General features: G+C 51.5%; 3 protein-coding genes across 7 annotated transcripts in view; 1 reads left to right on the plus strand and 2 right to left on the minus strand.

Annotated features, from left to right (window-relative positions):
• LOC105489587 (kelch domain containing 3) lies at positions 1–7,106 on the minus strand. 2 transcript variants are annotated; one of them, XM_011754493.2, is made up of 11 exons: positions 6,971–7,106; positions 3,968–4,180; positions 3,618–3,794; positions 3,346–3,461; positions 3,098–3,169; positions 2,758–2,971; positions 2,595–2,681; positions 2,343–2,451; positions 2,141–2,214; positions 1,936–2,014; positions 1–626 (listed from the first exon to the last, which is right to left on the minus strand). In XM_011754493.2, the coding sequence occupies exons 2-11, from the start codon at positions 4,119–4,121 to the stop codon at positions 560–562; spliced, it is 1,149 nt and encodes a 382-aa protein (XP_011752795.1). In that variant the 5' UTR covers positions 4,122–4,180; positions 6,971–7,106; the 3' UTR covers positions 1–559. The 2 variants fall into 2 exon arrangements, with proteins under 2 accessions (XP_011752795.1, XP_011752796.1); XM_011754494.3 differs by lacking the exon at positions 6,971–7,106 and adding an exon at positions 6,106–6,642.
• Positions 4,429–9,094, plus strand: LOC105489586 (male-enhanced antigen 1). Of its 4 annotated transcripts, none has more exons than XM_071097029.1 (4): positions 4,429–4,893; positions 7,928–8,205; positions 8,292–8,394; positions 8,699–9,094. In XM_071097029.1, the coding sequence occupies exons 2-4, from the start codon at positions 7,939–7,941 to the stop codon at positions 8,848–8,850; spliced, it is 522 nt and encodes a 173-aa protein (XP_070953130.1). In that variant the 5' UTR covers positions 4,429–4,893; positions 7,928–7,938; the 3' UTR covers positions 8,851–9,094. The 4 variants fall into 4 exon arrangements, with proteins under 4 accessions (XP_070953130.1, XP_011752792.2, XP_011752794.2 ...); XM_011754490.3 differs by lacking the exon at positions 4,429–4,893 and adding an exon at positions 7,118–7,257; XM_011754492.3 differs by lacking the exon at positions 4,429–4,893 and adding an exon at positions 7,296–7,423.
• Positions 8,979–18,650, minus strand: part of LOC105489585 (protein phosphatase 2 regulatory subunit B'delta) — a 27,881-nt gene continuing 18,209 nt past the window's right edge. The window contains exons 3-16 of the mRNA XM_011754488.3: positions 14,702–14,918; positions 14,271–14,470; positions 14,075–14,185; positions 13,875–13,967; positions 13,308–13,438; positions 13,115–13,174; positions 12,900–13,008; positions 12,629–12,682; positions 12,145–12,315; positions 11,920–12,047; positions 10,751–10,852; positions 10,584–10,656; positions 10,322–10,438; positions 8,979–10,170 (exon numbers count right to left, since the gene is read on the minus strand). Coding sequence (XP_011752790.2) covers positions 10,033–10,170; positions 10,322–10,438; positions 10,584–10,656; positions 10,751–10,852; positions 11,920–12,047; positions 12,145–12,315; positions 12,629–12,682; positions 12,900–13,008; positions 13,115–13,174; positions 13,308–13,438; positions 13,875–13,967; positions 14,075–14,185; positions 14,271–14,470; positions 14,702–14,918 — 1,704 coding nt within the window. The 3' untranslated portion in view covers positions 8,979–10,032. The remainder of the gene's footprint in view (positions 10,171–10,321; positions 10,439–10,583; positions 10,657–10,750; positions 10,853–11,919; positions 12,048–12,144; positions 12,316–12,628; positions 12,683–12,899; positions 13,009–13,114; positions 13,175–13,307; positions 13,439–13,874; positions 13,968–14,074; positions 14,186–14,270; positions 14,471–14,701; positions 14,919–18,650) is intronic.

The raw sequence follows: 18,650 nt of genomic DNA on the forward strand, positions 1-18,650 counted from the left end.
TTTGGAGGTTTTAATTAATTTTTATAAAATCTGAGCTGGCTGAGCTTCAGGGTACAGCGACAGCTCAAGGAAGGATGGGATTATCTGCTGGTCCCCGCCTCCCCAAGACGGGGAGAAGGAGGTCTCATGCCAACAGCTGCAACTCCTTTCAGCTCCCAGTCAAGGCTCAAGGCTCAAGCAGGGGGACGGGATAGGCAAAGGGGGAGGGGGAAGCTCCTGAGGCTCAGACACTGCTTGCTTCTCCCTTCTCCCCATTCCCTTCCCTTCCCAACAGAACCTGGCTGGCCCTGGGCAGAGCTGAGGCCCAGGAGCAGCTGAAAGGAGGTGGATGGGGACAGAGCACCAAGGGGAAGGGGCCCTCGGCCCAAGGGGGGAGGAACCTGGCCCCCACCCCGCTACAGCTCCCCACTGAATTCACAGCACAGAGAACACCTCTCGCCCAACAACTCCACATGGAGGTATACCAAGTCCAGGGGTCAAAGGCGCAGGTGGGTGACAGATGGGCAGGGGCAGTGAAGGTGACAGCAGGCTCAGGAGGGGAGGTGGCAGAAACTTCCTCCTACCCATGGGAGGAGACGATGGGGCGACTTATATTGCTGTTGGTGGTCATGGCATTCAGCTCCCACCTGGAAGGCCAACAATAACAGACAGAAAGAAGAGGGGCCCTCAGCCCAAGCCCAGGGATGCTTGAACCAAGCTATAAACACACCAGTCCCTCCAACTTCCTAAAGCTCAACCACCCACAGCCACCTCTTACTTAACAGCCCTATTAGGTTTAACAATCAGAACCCACCCACCACCAAATCCAACACCACCCACTCCTCTACCTCCAAGCTCATATGGATTTCCGGTTTATGTTTATATATATATATATGTATATTCTAGTGTCCAGGCACCTGAGATCTGTGTAAACATGTCAGTCAACAACCCAACCTGCCTTTCCTGCTTTGCTTAGAGCCAACCAGACAGCCCCTCCACCTTACTCTCACCAGGAATGCCTCACCCCCACCAGGAATACCCATTTTTGTTCTCAACTCCCATCCTTTTAAGGCTCTGACTCAGCACTCCTATCCTTCCTGAGGCCTTCCCCACCCATTAGACCATGTTATTATTTATTTTATTTTGAGAGTCTCATTTTGTCACCCAGGCTGGAGTACAGTGGTGCAGTGGCACAATCTCGACTCACTGCAACCCCCGCCTCCCGGGTTCAAGCAGTTCTCTTGCCTCAACCTCCCAAGTAGGTGGGACTACTGGTGGCTGCCACCACACCCAGCTAATTTTTGTATTTTTAGTAGAGACAGGGCTTCACCATGTTGGCCAGGCTGGTCTCGAACTCCTGACCTCAAGTGATTCGCCCACCTCAACCTCCCAAAGTGATGGGATTACAGGTGTGAGGCCGGATGCCCAGCCAGCAAGAGTTAAACTGAACTGATACAAAGAGAGGAAGTATCTCAGAATGACCCAGACAGGAAAAATTATATACAAAGTAACATCTGGTGGTTAATTTGAACCTGAAAAATTATACATAAAGTAACATCTGGTGGTTAATTGGAACCTAAGAATTAAATTCAAAGGGAAGCAGCCAGATCTTCTGGAACCAATGTGATCCAGAGGCTCCTAAACTTGTCTTTACTTTGCAGCTAGGTTCTAAGATTTAATCAGTTCTCAGCATGTTCACAAAAATAACTGTATAAGCTTAGGTCTCAGAAAGTGACGCTGCTGAGCTGGATTTTTTTTTCATATAATTTATTCTGCTGACAGTTTTATATGATGGCTGTCAATTCACCTCCTTCCATCTCATTTCGCACAAGTACATTACATCTCCAGCAGAACAATAATGTCTGTCTCCTCCATACTGAGACCAAGCTAATCAGGTCACACCTGTGCTGCTCACTCACGCTCACCCAATCCCTCCCTTCCAGCCACTCACTGTACCTGATGTCATGAGGCAAACAGGACTGGTCTAGGTTATACTGAATCACGGCCAGTTTGCACAGAGTCTTCAGACTAGGGCCTTTAAGGGAGAAGTTATGGAAAAGAGATGGTCAAAGGTGAGGAAAGGGTCCAGTCCTGGATATCACCACCCAAAGACAGGGACCTTGATGGCAGGAGCAATTCAGGAATAAGTAACTATACTTACTAAAGTCCAAAATGTGTAAGTCAGAATGATCTATGAGGTCAAATTCATCTCCCAGGCCTTCCTCAGGAGATGGACTGTCAGGATCAAAAGAGAGACAAAAACTACCCATGAGAGACAAAAACTACCCATGAGACCCCCTTTTCAAATACCTCCCACTCTCCCATTGGTCACTTCCCTGAGCCCTTCCCTCTCTCTTTCTAACCTGGTACCCCCAAAGAGGACAATCTTGTCACCAACAATACAGCAGCACTGGCGCCGGCGGGGACATGGCCCCTTCCCCTTCGGTTCAATCTTTTTCCAGGTAAAGGACACTGAAGAGAAATTTTTATGGAAGTTCAATACCTGCCTAGTCCAGGTATCTTCCCCACCCCCATCCCTCACCTCCTCAGGATTATTTTCTTTTCCTCCCACCTCAATTGCTCCTTGTTCCTGCCCTAAACGCAGTGCTCTTTACCAGGATTAAACTTCCAGAGGTCATGGAAGTGCCGGTTCAGCCTTGCATTATAGCCACCAAAGATGTACAGCTCCCCATTGTAGCCAACTGGAAGGAGAGAGAAAACATCAAGAGTGTGAAGAGGGCAGGAAGGGAACTCCACATGGAAGTAACAAACACTCACAGGCCGAGTGGCTCCGGCGCCCCTCAGGCAGCACTGGAGTCGGGGGACAGTCCAGCCAAGCCTCAGTTCTGGTGTCAAAGACTCGAATGCGGTTGCAGTAAATCTCATTGTTGGAATGGAATGGCCCAAAGCGGTCGGCACGGCCCCCAAAGACGTACATGTGACTTCCCAGCATTGTGGCTGAGTGGAAGTCCCTCCAGCGTGCAGGGTTGCCCTGGGCAGAGGCAGAGAGATGGTGGAGGGGTCAGAACAAAGGCTGGAAGAGGATCTGCTCTGACTGAGCTTCCTATCATTTCTTCAACGGAGGGTGGGGATTTGGGAGAAAAAAGAAAGAGCAGACCTTTGTACAGATAAGAGTCCATGTCATGGTGCTGGTATCTAGCTTGTGAATGTCATTGGAAAAGCAGTCCGCCTGAGTAGGAAGAGAAAAGGAGGAAGAAAAGAGGGAGCCAACAGTCACTCTCTGACCCTCCATCCCTCCCCTCAAAACATGCAAACAAGCCAAAGCCTCCCATTTCACCATCCAAAATTGCCCTTCCCCTCTTTCTCAGTCCCACCCTAAACCTCTTAGTTTATTCCCAGACCTACCTGCTGCTCATAGCCCCCGAAAATGTACATGATCTTGCCTAGGACACAGGCCGAATGTCCATCCCGGGCCCCAGGAACTGTCCCTGACACTCGGGGTGTGAACCACTTGTGAGTATCTGAAGGAGATGAGAAAATGGCTCAACTAAGCACCCTCTACAACACTCCCTCCTGAGCTCTGGGGTACTCTACTCCCCAAGACCCCAACCCAAACCTTTCTCAGGCAACTGAGGCAACATCTAGAAGGACATAGCCTCTCTGAGATCCATACTCACTGACGTCAAAGGCATACAGCACATTGCAGGCCCCTTCGGTGTCATTCCGCCCGCCCCAAAGGAGGACCGTGTCGTCAATGAGGACGGTTGAGTGTCCATAGCGCATGTAGGGTACGACAGGAGCTTGCCCACGGATGGCAGACTTCACCGGGGGCAGCTTTGTCCAACGCAAGGACACTGTGGACACAGCTCTGCTCAGCCCTGGGAACTTCCCTCCAGGCTGTCCACCTTTCCCAAACCAGATGTTCGTCCCCAATCCCCTTGGTCCCACAGACCACAGCCAAACCTCATCAGCAGCCCGTTTCCCACCCTGATGTGGGGACTCAGGGACAGCCCCAGCACTGGCTTACCTGCATTGAAAATGTGCACATCTATCTGACGCAGCGTCTCATAGTCTTCACCAGAGCAGTAACCCCCGAAGGAGTATACCCGATGCCCGACAGCCACTGCAGCATGGTTCACCCTGCGGGGCCCGCCCTCCAGGTGCACTGTCCACCGTAACATCCCCTGGACCACTGGTTACAGCAACATGCCCCCCCGGCACGGCCTGCTGCCTCTGCTACCTGCACACAAATTGGGGCCACAGGATCCTCAGGCAAGGCTTCTGCCCAGCTCACTGTGACTCTGCCCAGAACCAGCCTTTGCCTCCAAGTGTCACCCTGGTGGCCCTCCCACACTACCCCTCCACAGGGACACTAGTCACAGCTCAGGTGGCTGGCCCTGCCCCAAGGGAGCTGCCGAGGTCAGGGAGCTAGCCCTGGCCCAGTGTTCTCCAACAGTGAAGGGTGGGGCCACCCCCACTTGATTGCCAGCTCAGAATCTGCTGATTATGGTCACCACCTACTCGTGGAGGCTCCACTCTGTCCCTGGCTTGGCACAAACTTGAAGCCCCTTCCCAAATGGTATATTCTCTTGTCTCTGCTCTGCTTACTGCCACCTCTCTAAGAATCTGTGTTCTTTAAGGTGGGGAAAGGGATCTCAAAATACTCACAGCTATTAATAGCCCAGCCAGCCTCAGACAGTCCATCGAAAGCTGGCATGAGTGCCTCAAAGCAGAAAAGCTTTCAGGCTTTTAGAGTAGAACAATCCCCCTACCCAGGATAGGGCGGGACTGATCCAGGAAGGGACCTCCATGTTACCTTGGTTGGTTAGCCCCTCACAGGGAGCTCTTGTCAAGCTGAGTTGTTGTCATTGGGGTCACCCAGGGCCCCCCACAGGCACAAGGAGTTCCTTTGACAGCTGTGCCTGGTATGCTGCCAGGACTTAAGCCAGAAAGGTATGTGTATGCTTAGGCTTGGGGGATGGGGATAGAGGGAAGGGTTTTCTCCTCCTGCCACTTCCCCATCCCTGCTACTGTGGTAGAACAAGCCACTTCCAGTAGAAAAGAGGGAACAAGGTCTTCCACAACTTGGGCTCCTGAAAGGCGGATAGAGGTGGGAGTGTGCAATGGAAAGGGGAAGGGGCTGGGCACGGTGGCTCACGCCTGTAATCCCAGCACCTTGAGAGGCCGAGGCAGGTGGATCACGAGGTCAAGAGATGGAGACCATCCTGGCCAACATGGTGAAACCCGGCTCCACTAAAAATACAAAAATTAGTTGGGCATGGTGGCGTGCGCCTGTAGTCCCAGCTACTCAGGAGGCTGAGGCAGAATTGCTTGAACTTGGGAGGCGAAGGTTGGAGTGAGCCCAGATCGCACCACTGCACTCCAGCCTGGCGACAGAGCGAGATTCTGTCTCAAAAAAAAAAAAAGAAAAAGAAAAAGGGGAAGGGAGGCAAAAAATGCCCTTGGGCAGGACAAGAGAAAGATCGAGCATGAGAGGTCATGGTCTTTTTTTTTTTTTTTTTTTTTTTGAGATGAAGTATCACTCTTGTCCCCAGGCTGGAGTGCAATGGTGCAATCTTGACTCACTGCAACCTCCACCTCCCGAGTTCAAGGGATTCTCCTGCCTCAGTCTCCTGAGTAGCTGGGATTACAGGTGACTGCCACCACACCCGGCTAATTTTTGTATTTTTAGTAGAGACAGGGTTTCATCATGTTGGCCAGGCTGGTCTCAAACTCCTGACCTCAGGTGATCCGCCTGCCTTGGTCTTCCAAACTGCTGGGATTACAGGCGTGAGCCACCGCACCCAGCCGGTCACGGTCTCTTAAACACAACCAGTCAACCTAGTGGCAGGTACACCTGGGTACATCTGAGGTTTTTTTCAGGCAAATCCTTGCAAGTGACAATGCTTTTGCTGGCAGGCATCATCCTGAGTTTGGGTGGATCATCATCTGCTCCCTGTTTAAGAAGCCCTGGCAGAGGAAAGGGCCAGGCAAAACCTCAGGCACAAAAACAGCTCTAATAAGGGAGGCCCCTTGCAGGAAAGAGACATGGCTTTCAGCTGGCTTGCTAGTCCCACCCACCCAACCTCCCCCAACTCCACACCCCAAGCTTTAAATAGCCATGGGGCCCATCCTGAAATAGCCCCAGCAGGAAGCTACTCTCACTTCATTACTCCCGGTCTCCAAAATATCTTGGGTCTGGGCTTGTGGAAATTGTTAAGAGGTCGATGCGCTTAAGAATGGAAGTCTTCCATCCTTCCTTATATCCTCTATTCTTCCCTTCAGATATGTCAAGGTAAAGTAAAATATGCACAGGAGAAGAGATAAGCAATTCCAGCCAAAGGTGGGGAAAAAAATTTTAGTTTCTCTGCCATAAGAACAACTCAAATTCAAGGAGAACAAGCCCCCAGGCTCTCAGGGGCTCCTCTTATCCCTGGGTCTCCCCAATCCTCCATCATCACCAAGCATTTTCAAGCTTCTTCTATTCCCTTAATGTATCTACCCGCCTGTCTCTTGCATTTTTTATTCCCCATTTCTCGCCCTTCTCGATCTCGTGAGAGCTTTGCAGTTTTCTCATTTTTCCTTCTCCTACCATTCCAAGCTCCACCCAACAGCCCTCCATTTTCCCACCTCCACTAAGGAAAGAAAAATTAACATGCCCTGACCACGGATATCCCTCCCTGCATATGACTCTATCCCTGTCTTCTTCCAGACATTCCGGCCTCCTCTAGCCCACCACGCCAGTCACCCCTCCCCTTCCACTACGCTCAACTTCCCTGTTTTCATAGCCCAGTCTTCCTTCCCATTTCCTTCATTGCTTCCTCCAGACACCAGGTCTCTCCTACCCATCTCCTGGCCATCCTCCCCTAGACTCGCTTTCCCCATTAACACTCTCCTTTCCCATCATCCCCCTAGCTCCCTCCCCACCCCCACCTCATCACTCTCAGGCCCCTCCCCCGCCACTCCAGCTCTAGACAGCGCGTCCTCAGCCCCCTAATTCTTCCTTGCCCTTCCACCCATCCCAGGCTACCTGCCAGGCCGAGCCGGGGCGGGGCCGCGGGTCCTCGCGCTGCCTGCAGCCTAGAACCCGTTGCGCGCCAACCGACGCCTTAGTCCCCAACGAGATAAACACAGCCAAGCTCGATTCTTCCGGCGGGCAGCTGTGCGCGCACGTGCAGTCGTAGCTAAGTCCCCGAGGCATTCCGGGACTTGTAGTCCACACGTTTCCTGAGAGACGAGAGGGCTCAGGAGTGGGCAGGGGCGCAGGAGAGATTCTGCGCATGTGCAAATATGTGTCAAGACCGAGGAGGCCACTGGGTAATGCAGTCTTTTGTTTTCTGGGCTGGGCATGACGGAGGCGGGGCAAGGGGGGGGAACTCCTCGTCCTCGCCAGTGTCAATCATGGGCATGGGGCGGGGCTGGAGGACTAGGCACCTCTGCACGTCCTGCCCCGCCGGAAGTGGAGGCCACGGGCTCTGAGCGGGTGAGGCGCGCGGAAACACCGGCGACGGGATTCGGATGGGGGCGGGTGGGGGACGCCGCAGCTGGGGCCATTTGAGGGGAGCCCATGGGGCCTGAAGGGCATCTGTCAGGCGGTACAGAGGGGGACTTCTAGGAGAGGGGAGAAGGGGGCGGGTACGCCCTGTTTAGGGGGACTCTGATGACCCAGAGTTCCCAAGTCGCGGGGGAGGCGTGGCGGGGGAGCCGGGATTTTGGAAGGGGTGTCTTTTAGGAGGTGGCAGGGCCTCCGGTTGGGCGTTTAATTAGGAAGTGGCGGAGCAAGGCGGATGGGGCCTGGTTCAAGATAAGAGCCCCGACTAAGGGGGAGGAACGAGAGGCTGGAAGCGGGGCGGAGGGGTGGAGGATGCAGGAGCCTCGGGGAGGAGCTGGTTATTTTGCACACAGGAGACCACAAAGAGATGATGAGAGGATGAACATGGGCCTGGTTTCATCCAATCCTTGTCCTATCGCCTCCCTGTTCTTGCAGCCCCTGCCCGGATGGCAACAGTAGTTCTAGGGGGAGACACCATGGGCCCTGAGCGTATCTTCCCCAATCAGACTGAGGAACTGGGACCACATCAGGGCCCTTCAGAAGGCACTGGGGATTGGAGCAGTGAGGAGCCTGAGGAAGAGCAGGAGGAAACGGGGTCGAACCCAGCTGGCTACTCCTACCAGCCCCTGAACCAAGATCCTGAACAAGAGGAGGTGGAACTGGCACCAGTGGGGGATGGAGATGTAGTTGCTGACATCCAGGATCGAATCCAGGTAGGGTGGAGGAGGGATGGTTCCTCAACAGGTGAAGCTGGGCTCCCTGAAAGCCTGGACCCAAACAGTCTTCTATGGCTCTGCAGGCCCTGGGGCTTCATTTGCCAGACCCACCATTAGAGAGTGAAGATGAAGATGAGGAGGGAGCTACAGCGTTGAACAACCACAGCTCTATTCCCATGGACCCAGGTAAAAGATCATTCTTTCATTCTGGAATAATTACTAAGGAAATGAACTGGCATGAGTCAGTAGAAGGAAGTTTAAGAGGAAGACCCTATCCTAAAAAGATAGTTTGTAAACTAAGATTTTGTAGACTTCAGAGTCCAAGTGAAATGCTCTTCTGCTATCTTTGGGGATGGGCAGGCTTGCCTTGAAGTAACAAGATGGATTTGGTGACCCTACCAGCCCAAGGGCTCTGGGTTGATTCAGGGATTGGGGAGGGGAGCTGGTCCCATTATTTCTATACCTGAGTGGCCTCTGGCTCTGATTTCAGAACATGTAGAGCTGGTGAAAAGGACGATGGCTGGAGTAAGCCTGCCTGCGCCAGGGGTTCCTGCCTGGGCTCGGGAGATATCGGATGCCCAGTGGGAAGATGTGGTACAGAAAGCCCTCCAAGCCCGGCAGGCATCCCCTGCTTGGAAGTGACCACAGTGAGAGCTGCCTTATCTTCCTACATTCCAGGCCAGAACCAGCACAGGACTGAACACATCCCTGGTTGTAACGTCCATTTCCATCTTCCCCCATCTCCCTTTCCACATCAAGGCACATCAGACTTCTCAGAGACCCACTTTATTCAGTTCTGTACATATGAGGACATCGGCCCAAGCCCAACCCACCTTAGCATGTATCACTCTGTGGAGAATAAAGCACCCTATGTACACAGCCAAAAGCCGCACTGCCTGCGCCCCTGGAACCTGGGTCCAGCCCTCCTCAGCCCCTGGCCCCTCCAAGGTACCTACAAGGGACAAGAGAAGGCCTGCCCAGCATAGCACAAACAAGGAAATAAATAGGTGTTGGCAGGAGCCATGCTTGGGGCACCGCTCCCTGCTTCCTTCTTTATAGTTTTGGGAACCAACAGCACAGAAAAGCAGTCAGCCCCAGGTGGTCCCTTCCATGTCTGTGACCCCAGGGCTGCTGCTCACCAAAGACAGGGCATGGGGTAGGGTGTTTGTTCATCCCTCCCCGGCCACACTTGGTCCATCTGGGCCCTATATTCATCAGTTATTGTCCACAGCCTATGCTTTTCTCCTTTTGACCTCCCTTGGTCAGGCATGGGGTAAGAAAAAATAGTACAACCCTATCTGCCAGCACACGGCTGCGGCTGGGGGGCCTGTTTGTGCTGCAGGGGGTTGGCTTCCCTCCAGCTACTCCAGGGGCCAATGGGGCTTGACATAACTTTGGTGAGAATAATCTCTGCTGTTCCCTACATGCCTCTGCAGGGGAGAGAGAGGAGGGGAGACACCTGGCGTTCAAATGAGGATGAAGGGAAGAATAGAGGAGCGTATGTATTCCTGTGTGTACTTCTCAGAGCAGCCTCAGGTAGCTGTGGGTGAGGAGCAGGTAGGGGACAGGCATCCCCAGGTTGTCTGAGCCCTAAGCATCTTAGTGCTCAGCCTGTACTAGCCACAGGGAGGCATGAACACCTTTTGGGGAGAAGAGGGACCACTCTGTGGGTGTCCCTGCTTCAAGTGCCCGCATCCCCCTCCCTGGAGTAGCTAGAGAGGCGCTGCCTTCCCCCAAGTCAGCCAGTAGGGAGCAGAGTGTGGAGGGCCGGGGCAGTGTCCCAGGGCTGAGTGGGCTGTGGCCCTGTGGTAGGAATGTGAGGGGTCAGAGAGCCTCCTGGCTGGCAGTTAGAAACTCTTCCGCCCGCTTGTGCGCCTCCAGTGCCTTGATGGTGTACACGTCCTGGGGCAGCTCCGACTTCCTCCGCAGCAGCACTTTCTCCTTCTTGATGTCTTTTAGCATCTGTGTGTGAATAGGGACAAGGAGAGGAACGGTGACCAATTCCCAGTGAATTCTATTGTTTCCTCCCCTTATTCTTTGGCTGTGCTGTTTCCGTCTCCTCTCCCTTCCAGAACTATTATTTCTGCTCCACCCCGCTACATTGCCCTCCCACCTGCACAGCCTCAGTCTCCACAGTCCTCTTCAGAAGCTGGATGTCCTCAGCTGTGGGGGTCTCTGTCTCCATCGAATACACAGGGGGCAGTGGTGGAGGAGCTCGGAACATGGGATACTGAGTGAGAGGAGACATGGACAAGTGGTGAGAGCCACTTCAGAGGCTTGGAGGCCTGTGTGCCCCATATTCCTCCCCTAACAAACTCTCCCCAGCTCAAGATGGGCTGGCCCCTCGGTTCACAGCAGTGGCAGGAAAACCTCACCTGGGGATTAAGCCGGGCCAGCTCCTCAATTTTTTGCCACATCTCTTCCCTTTCCTTCATTCGGAACCGGCCCCTGAGGAGCAAAAGTAGGATTGGGTTTGGGCTTGAGAGAAACACAGTGAGCTGGTGGTAGAAGATGAAAGTCTCCCGGGGAGAGAGATACTCACTTCTGCTTCTCTGCCTTGTATTGTTGTGTGCAGTCATCAAACAGCTTCTGATTCATTTCCATAAACAGCTTCAGGGCATTGTAGATCAGTCCATGGATTGTCCTACCACCAGGAAGAAAGATGAGTAGGAGGCCAGAGCCTGCCCTTAGTGCGAGGAACTCAATTTGTTCTCTCACAGGGGTATCTCTGCTAAGAGCTTTGTCATTTACTATGTCCAGTTCACAAACCTCTATGCAGTATCAGAAGAGAGCTCTGGCCAAATCACCTGGTTTGAGACTGGCATTTCATGGTCTTCACAAATATTGGTCCACGTGTCCATCCTTCCCTCACCCCATGCTCTTCACCCCATCCTTCCCTCACCCCTGCCTACCTCCCATCCTTTCCCACTCTCTAACCCATACTAATGGCCTCCCAGCAGCATGATGGGCATGTAGATGCAGCATGACGGACTGCATCTGCACCACAGTGTGCTTGCTTTTAGCAGAAAAGTCTTTTCAAAACCCTGAGAGAGAGTTTCTTTTTTTTTTTTTTTTTTTTTTTTTTTTTTTTAAGACGGAGTCTCACTCTGTTGCCCAGGCTGGAGTGCAATGGCATGATCTTGGCTCACTGCAACCTCCACCTCCCAGGTTCAAGTGATTCTCTTGCCTCAGTCTCCCAAGTAACTAGGACTACAGGCATCTGCCACTACGTCCAGCTAATTTTTGTATTTTTAGTAGAGATGGGAGTTTCACTATGTTGGGCAGGCTGGTCTCAAACTCCTGACCTCGTGATCCACCTGCCTCGCCAGCCTCCCAAAGTGCTGGGATTACAGGCGTGAGCCACCGTGCCTGGCCTAAAACCCTGGGATTCTTTACACAGACTCTCAAAGAGGGTCACATCAGCTTCTCACTGCATAGAATTACATCTCCAAAGCTGTGATAGGACTGCAGAATAGCTGACCCCAAGGAGTGGTATAACACAGGCCGCTGCCCTGCTGTTTGGTATCACAGAGATCTTGGTACGCAGGCTTTTTTTGCTCCAGTCAGCCCCTCAAGGTCCTATCAATATGTAGGGGACATCAGCCCCACTTGCTGGGTGACCAGGTGAGACCCCCGGCTCTTTAGTTCTTCCATACCCTCAAAGTTTCCCAAACTGGATCCCCACCACCCAGCCCCACCCCAGCGCCTTACTTGTTCCAGTGGCTCTTGGAGTTCCTGTAGAGTGCAGGGAACATGATGGGGAGGACTCGGGCAGCATTGTCACTTATCAGGCTCATGATGTACTCATTGTTCCAGTAATAGAGAGCACGCTCTGCCACCTGGTGGAAAGAGGCGGACTCGGTGGGTGCTGCCCATTTCACTCAAGACCTTCTCAGTTTCTGGCAGGGGTTGGGATGTGCTGGGTTGGAGTCTCACCTGGAAATGGGGGCTAGAGACACACTTGGCCAGCTGGCGGAAGAGGGGTTCCATCACTTTGCTGAACTCGGAAGGTTCAATGACGTCCAGAATCTCCTCCAGCTCATTCAAGAACATCACCTCCTTGGGGCTGTGGGTCTTAGGCCAAAACTTGAGAAGTCCCACAATTACCTGGGAGACAAGGAGGGCATGGGGATGAAAATTCTTTGTACCTGCCTAGGTCTCCAGAAAGATTTCCTACCTGCTCTCTCCCCCACCCTGGTGGGCACAGTTTGGGTAATCTCAGCCAGCTGCCCGTTTCTTTGCCTTAGATCTGTTTCCTAGGTGTATATAGGTTTCGCTTCCCCTTCAGAGAGGAAACCATGTTACCAGTCAGGTCACAGCCCTCCTGAGCACCCCCTTATGGCACCCCCAGTAGGTACAGACTGGCAAGTGATGCTGACAACAGTAAGAGGTGGGCCTTGGGGCCCGGAAGGGGAATTACCGGCTCAGTCAGACTGCTCTCCTTCTCCAGGAATTGTACCACACAGTATGCCAGCTGCAAAAGTGTGAGGTAGAAAGGAGGTGAGGTGTAGGTCCTAGAAGTTCTCAGAGAAGTCAGTGATAGAAGCAAGATCCCAGAAGGGAAGGGGAGGTGGAGGGAAGGAATTATCCCCCCTGCTCCCTATGCTTCCCCTATCCCAGCTGGAACACCTTCCTGCCCACTGTTTTCTCTGCTGCCTGAGTTGGACATTATCAAGAGGAAGGCAGCTCACCTGAGGGTGGTAGACACTCAGGGACTTGACCTTGTGAAGGGGAAGCAGGACACGGATGAGGAACATCTTGTGCTCTTCTTTAAGGGGCAGGGCAAAGCCATTGATGATGCTAGGAATTAAGGGACATTTGTTAGGACCAAAGGGTCAGATCCAAGTTCAGTGCACCAATCCTCCCAACCTTTTTCAGGCATCTGTGCCCCCACCCAGCCTCTTACCTGCCCAGGATCTCCAGGAGCTCAGCAATCCCGTTGTGATGCTCCGTCTCATAGATGAACCTGAGGGAAGAAAAATGGCTCTTGACAACCCCTGATGTCCCTCCAGCATTCTGTACAGTCCCCCCACCTCCCTGCTCCCACCCCACCTCAGTAGCAGAATGCTTTGCTCCTAAGCCTGGGCTCCTGGCCTCACCTGTAGAAGATGTGGTTGATCTGCCTACGGATATAAGCCCGGAGCCCCAAAAACTTGCCATAGATGCGGTGCAAAATGGTCTTGAGGAAGTCCCGCTCTCGAGGATCCTCACTGTCAAATAGGTCTAGGAGCTAGGGGCATGAGGGAGGGAAAGCAGCCAGTGAGGCAGCAGCCAGGGAAGGTGGGGCCCCGGTGACATAGGTCCTGCCAGGGGAAGTGCAGAGGTCCCCTGGAATGGGGGCCAGCAAGTCTTAGAAAGCAGATTCTATTGTATTGCTGATTCTATTGTATTTGTACTGAGACGTCCAAAGTGATGCCTTCGTATTGACTGGAGAGAGGTACTCTGTTGCTTTTGTTTCCTACCATTATGCTGTTAGTTTCTTAAGGCCCGAGTAGGGTTTTTTGTTTGTTTCTTTGTTTGTTTGTTTTTTAACCCTTTATAGCCTCCTCATACCAGACATGGATGAAACCCAATATATTCAGCATAAGGGGGAAGAGCCACTGGGAGACGGATGAGTGGGGCATGGAATGGAAAGAGAAGGCAAGGACAGGAACTCAGGGACTCACAGCAAGTACAAACTTCTGGTCGATGTACTTCTTGGCTATGTTTGGCTGGAAATCAGGAGACTCAAGGAAACGTAAGAAGAACTCATACACGAGCTATAGGGGAAAAGGCACACCACTAAGGGGATGTTCCCAAGGACTTGCAGGCCTCTACTGCCCCACTCCCTGCAGCCAGGGCCAACCTGCCCCCCTTGCCCTGGTACCTGGAGATGTGGCCAAGCAGCTTCCAGGGTGGGCTCATCTTCTTCTGGGTCAAACTCAGCCCCTGTGGGATTTGATGAAGGTGGCAGCGTCCGGAAGAGGTTCACTGAAAACTGAGGGGTAGGGTCAGTTAGAGCTCCACCTGGGCTTCTCCAGAGCCCCCCGCCAGTTCCCCCTGTGTCCTTTCCCTGTGCCCACCATGGTGACAGCCTCAGGGTAAATGGCCTCAGTGACAACATCACGGCTATGGGTGATGTACTCCACCATCTCGTTGAGTCCTGCCCGCTTCACCTCCTTGAATTTGAGGTCACTGAGTGGGTCTGACACGAAGTCAAAGAGGACACAGCACTGGCGTAGCTTCTGGATAAACAGCTCCTCCCGCTCCTGGGTTGGCGAATCTGTGGGGGCCCCAGCAGTCAGGTTCTCCTCTGTAGTCCTTCACTGCAATGCCCTGCTTGCCTTCAAGGGCTTTCCCTTAACCCACCCTGCCACCATCCTGCTCCCTGGCACCCCCTTCCCACATTCTCTGGAACTCCCTTCCCCCCCAAATACCCCAAAACTTCCATTCCACCAACTCCCAATGCCCCCTAGACCTGGTACAACAACCCCTGTGACCAGTTGCGAAGTACCTTTCAGGGCAGGAAGCTTCTGCAGCTCTCGATTCTTGCTGAGGTTGAAGCGGGAGGAGCTTTGCCGTCGCTCCTTCTTGACAATCTGGGGCCCCCCTGAGTACTTGATTTTGCTGAGCTGCGTGGGGGGCGGCGTGCTATTGCTGGGACGCTTGTTGGACGATGGTGGCTGAGACTGGGCTTGGGGCTGGGGCTGGGGCTGGGGCTGCGGCTGGGCCTGGTCAAACAAGTCACCTGTTGAAATCTACTTCCCAAGATATGCCTCCCACCCTGGGCCTAGCCATCCCCCAGTCCATTTATGCCTGCACAGGCCTGGGCAGTGAGCAGCTGTCTCCTGTCCTGAAGGAGCTAAGGCCAGGGTTACAGAGATAACTGTGCTGTAGCCCTGGCAGGGAACAGTCAAGAAGTCACATCTCACAAAGAGATGCCCACTGCCTGTGCATCAAGAGCCTTCAAAATGTTCATTCCAGTTCATGAACAGGTAAAGCTAACTGATGGATTGATGGTGACAGAAGTCAGAAAAGTGATTATGTTGCCAGGGGAAACGGGGTGAGTATTGCTAAGAAGACACATGAGGAATAAGAAGAGACATGAGGAGCCTTCTGAGTAATGTAAACATCCTGCATCTTGACTGGACCTGCAAAGTGGTGCATGGCAGATACATACCTAAAATTTATTGAGCAGTATACTTAAGATCCTTTACTGAATGTGTGACAGTCTTCAATCACAGGTGCGGTGGCTCAAACCTGTAATCCCAGCACTTTGGGAGGCCAAGGCAGGTGGATCACCTGAGGTCAGGAGTTCAAGACCAGCCTGGCCAACATGTTGAAACCCCGTCTCTACTAAAAATACAAAAATTAGCGGGGCGTGGTGGCAGGCGCCTGTAATCCCAGCTACTCGGGAGGCTGAGGCAGGAGAATCGCTTGAACCCGGGAGGTGGAGGTGGTAGTGAGCTGAGATCATGCCATTGCACTCCAGGCTGGGTGACAAGAGCGAGACTTCGTCTCAAAAAAACAAAAAAAACAAAAAAAAAAAAGTAAAAGAAAGGCCAGGCATGGTGGCTCACGCCTGTAATCCCAACACTTTGGGAAGCCAAGGCAGGAGGATCACTTGAAGCCAGAAGTTTGAAACCAGCCTGAGCAACATAGCAAGACCCCATCTCTATAAAAAATGTTTTTAAATTAGCCAGGTGTGGTGGCACATGCCTGCAGTTCCAGCCACTCAAGGTTGGAGGATCCCTTTTGCCCCCAGGAGTTCAAGACTGCTGTGAGCTATGATCGCACCACCTGCACTCCAGCCTGAACAACAAAATAACACCCTGTCTCTAAAAATAAAAATTTTCAAATTTAAACAGGTAAAAGAAAGAAATTCGTTCCCATGTCTTAGTACTTTACTATTAGAAATTTAGCTTAATAAAAATCATAAATTAAAAAAAAAAAGCTTTGGAGGAGGCAGAAGGAGCCAGGCCAAAAAAAAAAAAAAAAAAAAAAGCTTTGTGCACAAATACTTTTAACAACCTCATTTATAACAGAAAATGAACAAATGTAATATCAGGAGTTAATATTATATTTATGGAAACTATGGTCCAGGTGCAGTGGCTTACGCCTGTAATCCCAGCACTTTGGGTGGCCAAGGTGGGTGTATCACTTGAGGTCAGGAGTTCCAGACCAGCCAGGCCAACAAGGTGAAACCCTATCTCTTACTAAAAATACAAAATTAGCCGGGTGTGGTGGCGGGTGCCTGTAATCCCAGCTACTCGGGAGGCTGAGACAGGAGAATTGCTTGAACCTGGTGGGTGGAGGTTGCAGTGAGCCAAGATTGCGCCATTTCACTCCAGCCTGGGTGACACAGTGAGTGAGACTCTGTCTCCAAAAAAAAAAAAAAAAAAGAAGAAGAAAGAAAAGAAAAAACTATGTAATACATAGTTTCATTATAAAAAATATTTTCATATTCACAGTAATTTGCCCAAAATGGTGGTATTTTTGGAGGAAGGGAAATGTCTGCAGAAAGGCATAAGAATGATGAGGACTTATTTTCCATGGTAGAAAGTCAATAGATAATGTCTAAATCTCAAAAAAAAAAAGTAGGAAAATAATCTAATGTGAAAATCTAAAGGAATCTAAAGTAGGAAAATAATGTAATGTGAAAATCTAAAGGAATCTAATGAGGAAAGAGCTAAGAGTTGCATTCCAACCCCAATAGTAGTACTATCTGACTTTCTGAACAATGTATGTGTTCTCATACTTATAAAATTTGGAAATAAAACAAAAGGTCTAAAACTACACAATGACAGAAAATTGCTTCCTATGCTAACTTAAATAACGACAGTACGAGGCCGGGCGCGGTGGCTAACGCCTGTAATCCCAGCACTTTGGGAGGCCAAGGCAGGTGGATTGCCTGACCTCAGGAGTTTGAGACCAGCCTGGGCAACACAGTGAAACCCCATCTCTATTAAAGTACAAAAAATTAGGCGGGCGTGGCGGTGGGTGCCTGTAGACCCAGCTTAAGCCTGAGGCAAGAGAATTGCTTGAACCCAGGAGGCGAATGTTGCAGTGAGCTGAGCTCACGCCACTGCACTCCAGCTCCAGCCTGGGTGACAGAGCGAGACTCTGTCTTCAAAAAATAAATACATAGGCCAGGTGCAGTGGCTCACGCCTGTAATCCCAGCACTTTGGGAGGCTGAGGCGGGCAGATCACCAGGTCAGGAGATCGAGACCATCCTGGCTAACATGGTGAAAGCCTGTCTCTACTAAAAATACAAAAAATTAGCCGGGCGTGGTGGCAGGCGCCTGTAGTCCCAGCTACTCGGGAGGCTGAGGCAGGAGAGTGGCATGAACCTCAGAGGCAGAGCTTGCAGTGAGCCGAGATCACGCCATTGCACTCCAGCCTGGGAGACAGCGAGACTCCGTATCAAAAAATAAATAAATAAATACATCAAAAAATAAATACAGTACAAAACTAGATACGCAAAATGAGCTCACATTAAAACACATGCACAGAACCAAAAATGAGGTTCAGAAAAGGTAAGAACAAGCCCAAGTCCACCACTGTGTTAATGACTATCTCCTGTAGTAGAATTAGATTACTTCTGCATTTCTAAATTTTCTTTTTTTTTTAATTTTTTTTTTTTTTTTTTTTTTTTTTTTTTTTTTTGAGATGGAGTCTAGCTCTGTTGCCCAGGCTGGAGTGCAGTGGCCGGATCTCAGCTCACTGCAAGCCCCGCCTCCCGGGTTCACGCCATTCTCCTGCCTCAGCCTCCCGAGTAGCTGGGAGTACAGGCACCCGCCACCTCGCCCGGCTAATTTTTTTTTGTATTTTAGTAGCGACGGGGTTTCACCGTGTTAGCCAGGATGGTCTCGATCTCCTGACCTCGTGATCCGCCCGTCTCGGCCTCCCAAAGTGCTGGGATTACAGGCTTGAGCCACCGTGCCCGGCCATTTCTAAATTTTCTACAAGTTGACACTGCTTTTTTTCTGCCTTACTTCCATTGTGTACTATGATACTGCTTTTATAATGGGAGAAATGCAGCTAATTTTTAAAAGCTATCCTTTTTATTTTATGTATTTATTTATTTTTGAGATGGAGTCTCGCTCTGTCATCCAGGCTGGAGTGCAATGGCACAATGTTGGCTCACTGCAACCTGCACCTCCAAGGTTCACGTGATTATCCTGTCTTAGTCTCCCGAGTAGCTGGGATTATAGGCACCCGCAACCATGCCAACTACTTTTTGTATTTTTTGTAGAGATGGGGTTTCTCCATGTTGGCCAGGCTGGTCTTGAATTCCTGACCTCAACTAATCCACCTGCCTCGGCCTCCCAAAGTGTTGGGATTACAGGCGTGAGCCACCATGCCTAGCCTAAAAGCTATCCCTTTTTAAAGGTACAGCTCCCAGACACAGGTGTTACAGCCCCATGAAGTCCATTTTCAGAATTCTAAACATAGGTATTTG

Source organism: Macaca nemestrina, chromosome 5 (assembly GCF_043159975.1).
Source record: "Macaca nemestrina isolate mMacNem1 chromosome 5, mMacNem.hap1, whole genome shotgun sequence".
In the NCBI taxonomy this organism is placed as follows: Eukaryota; Metazoa; Chordata; class Mammalia; order Primates; family Cercopithecidae; genus Macaca; species Macaca nemestrina.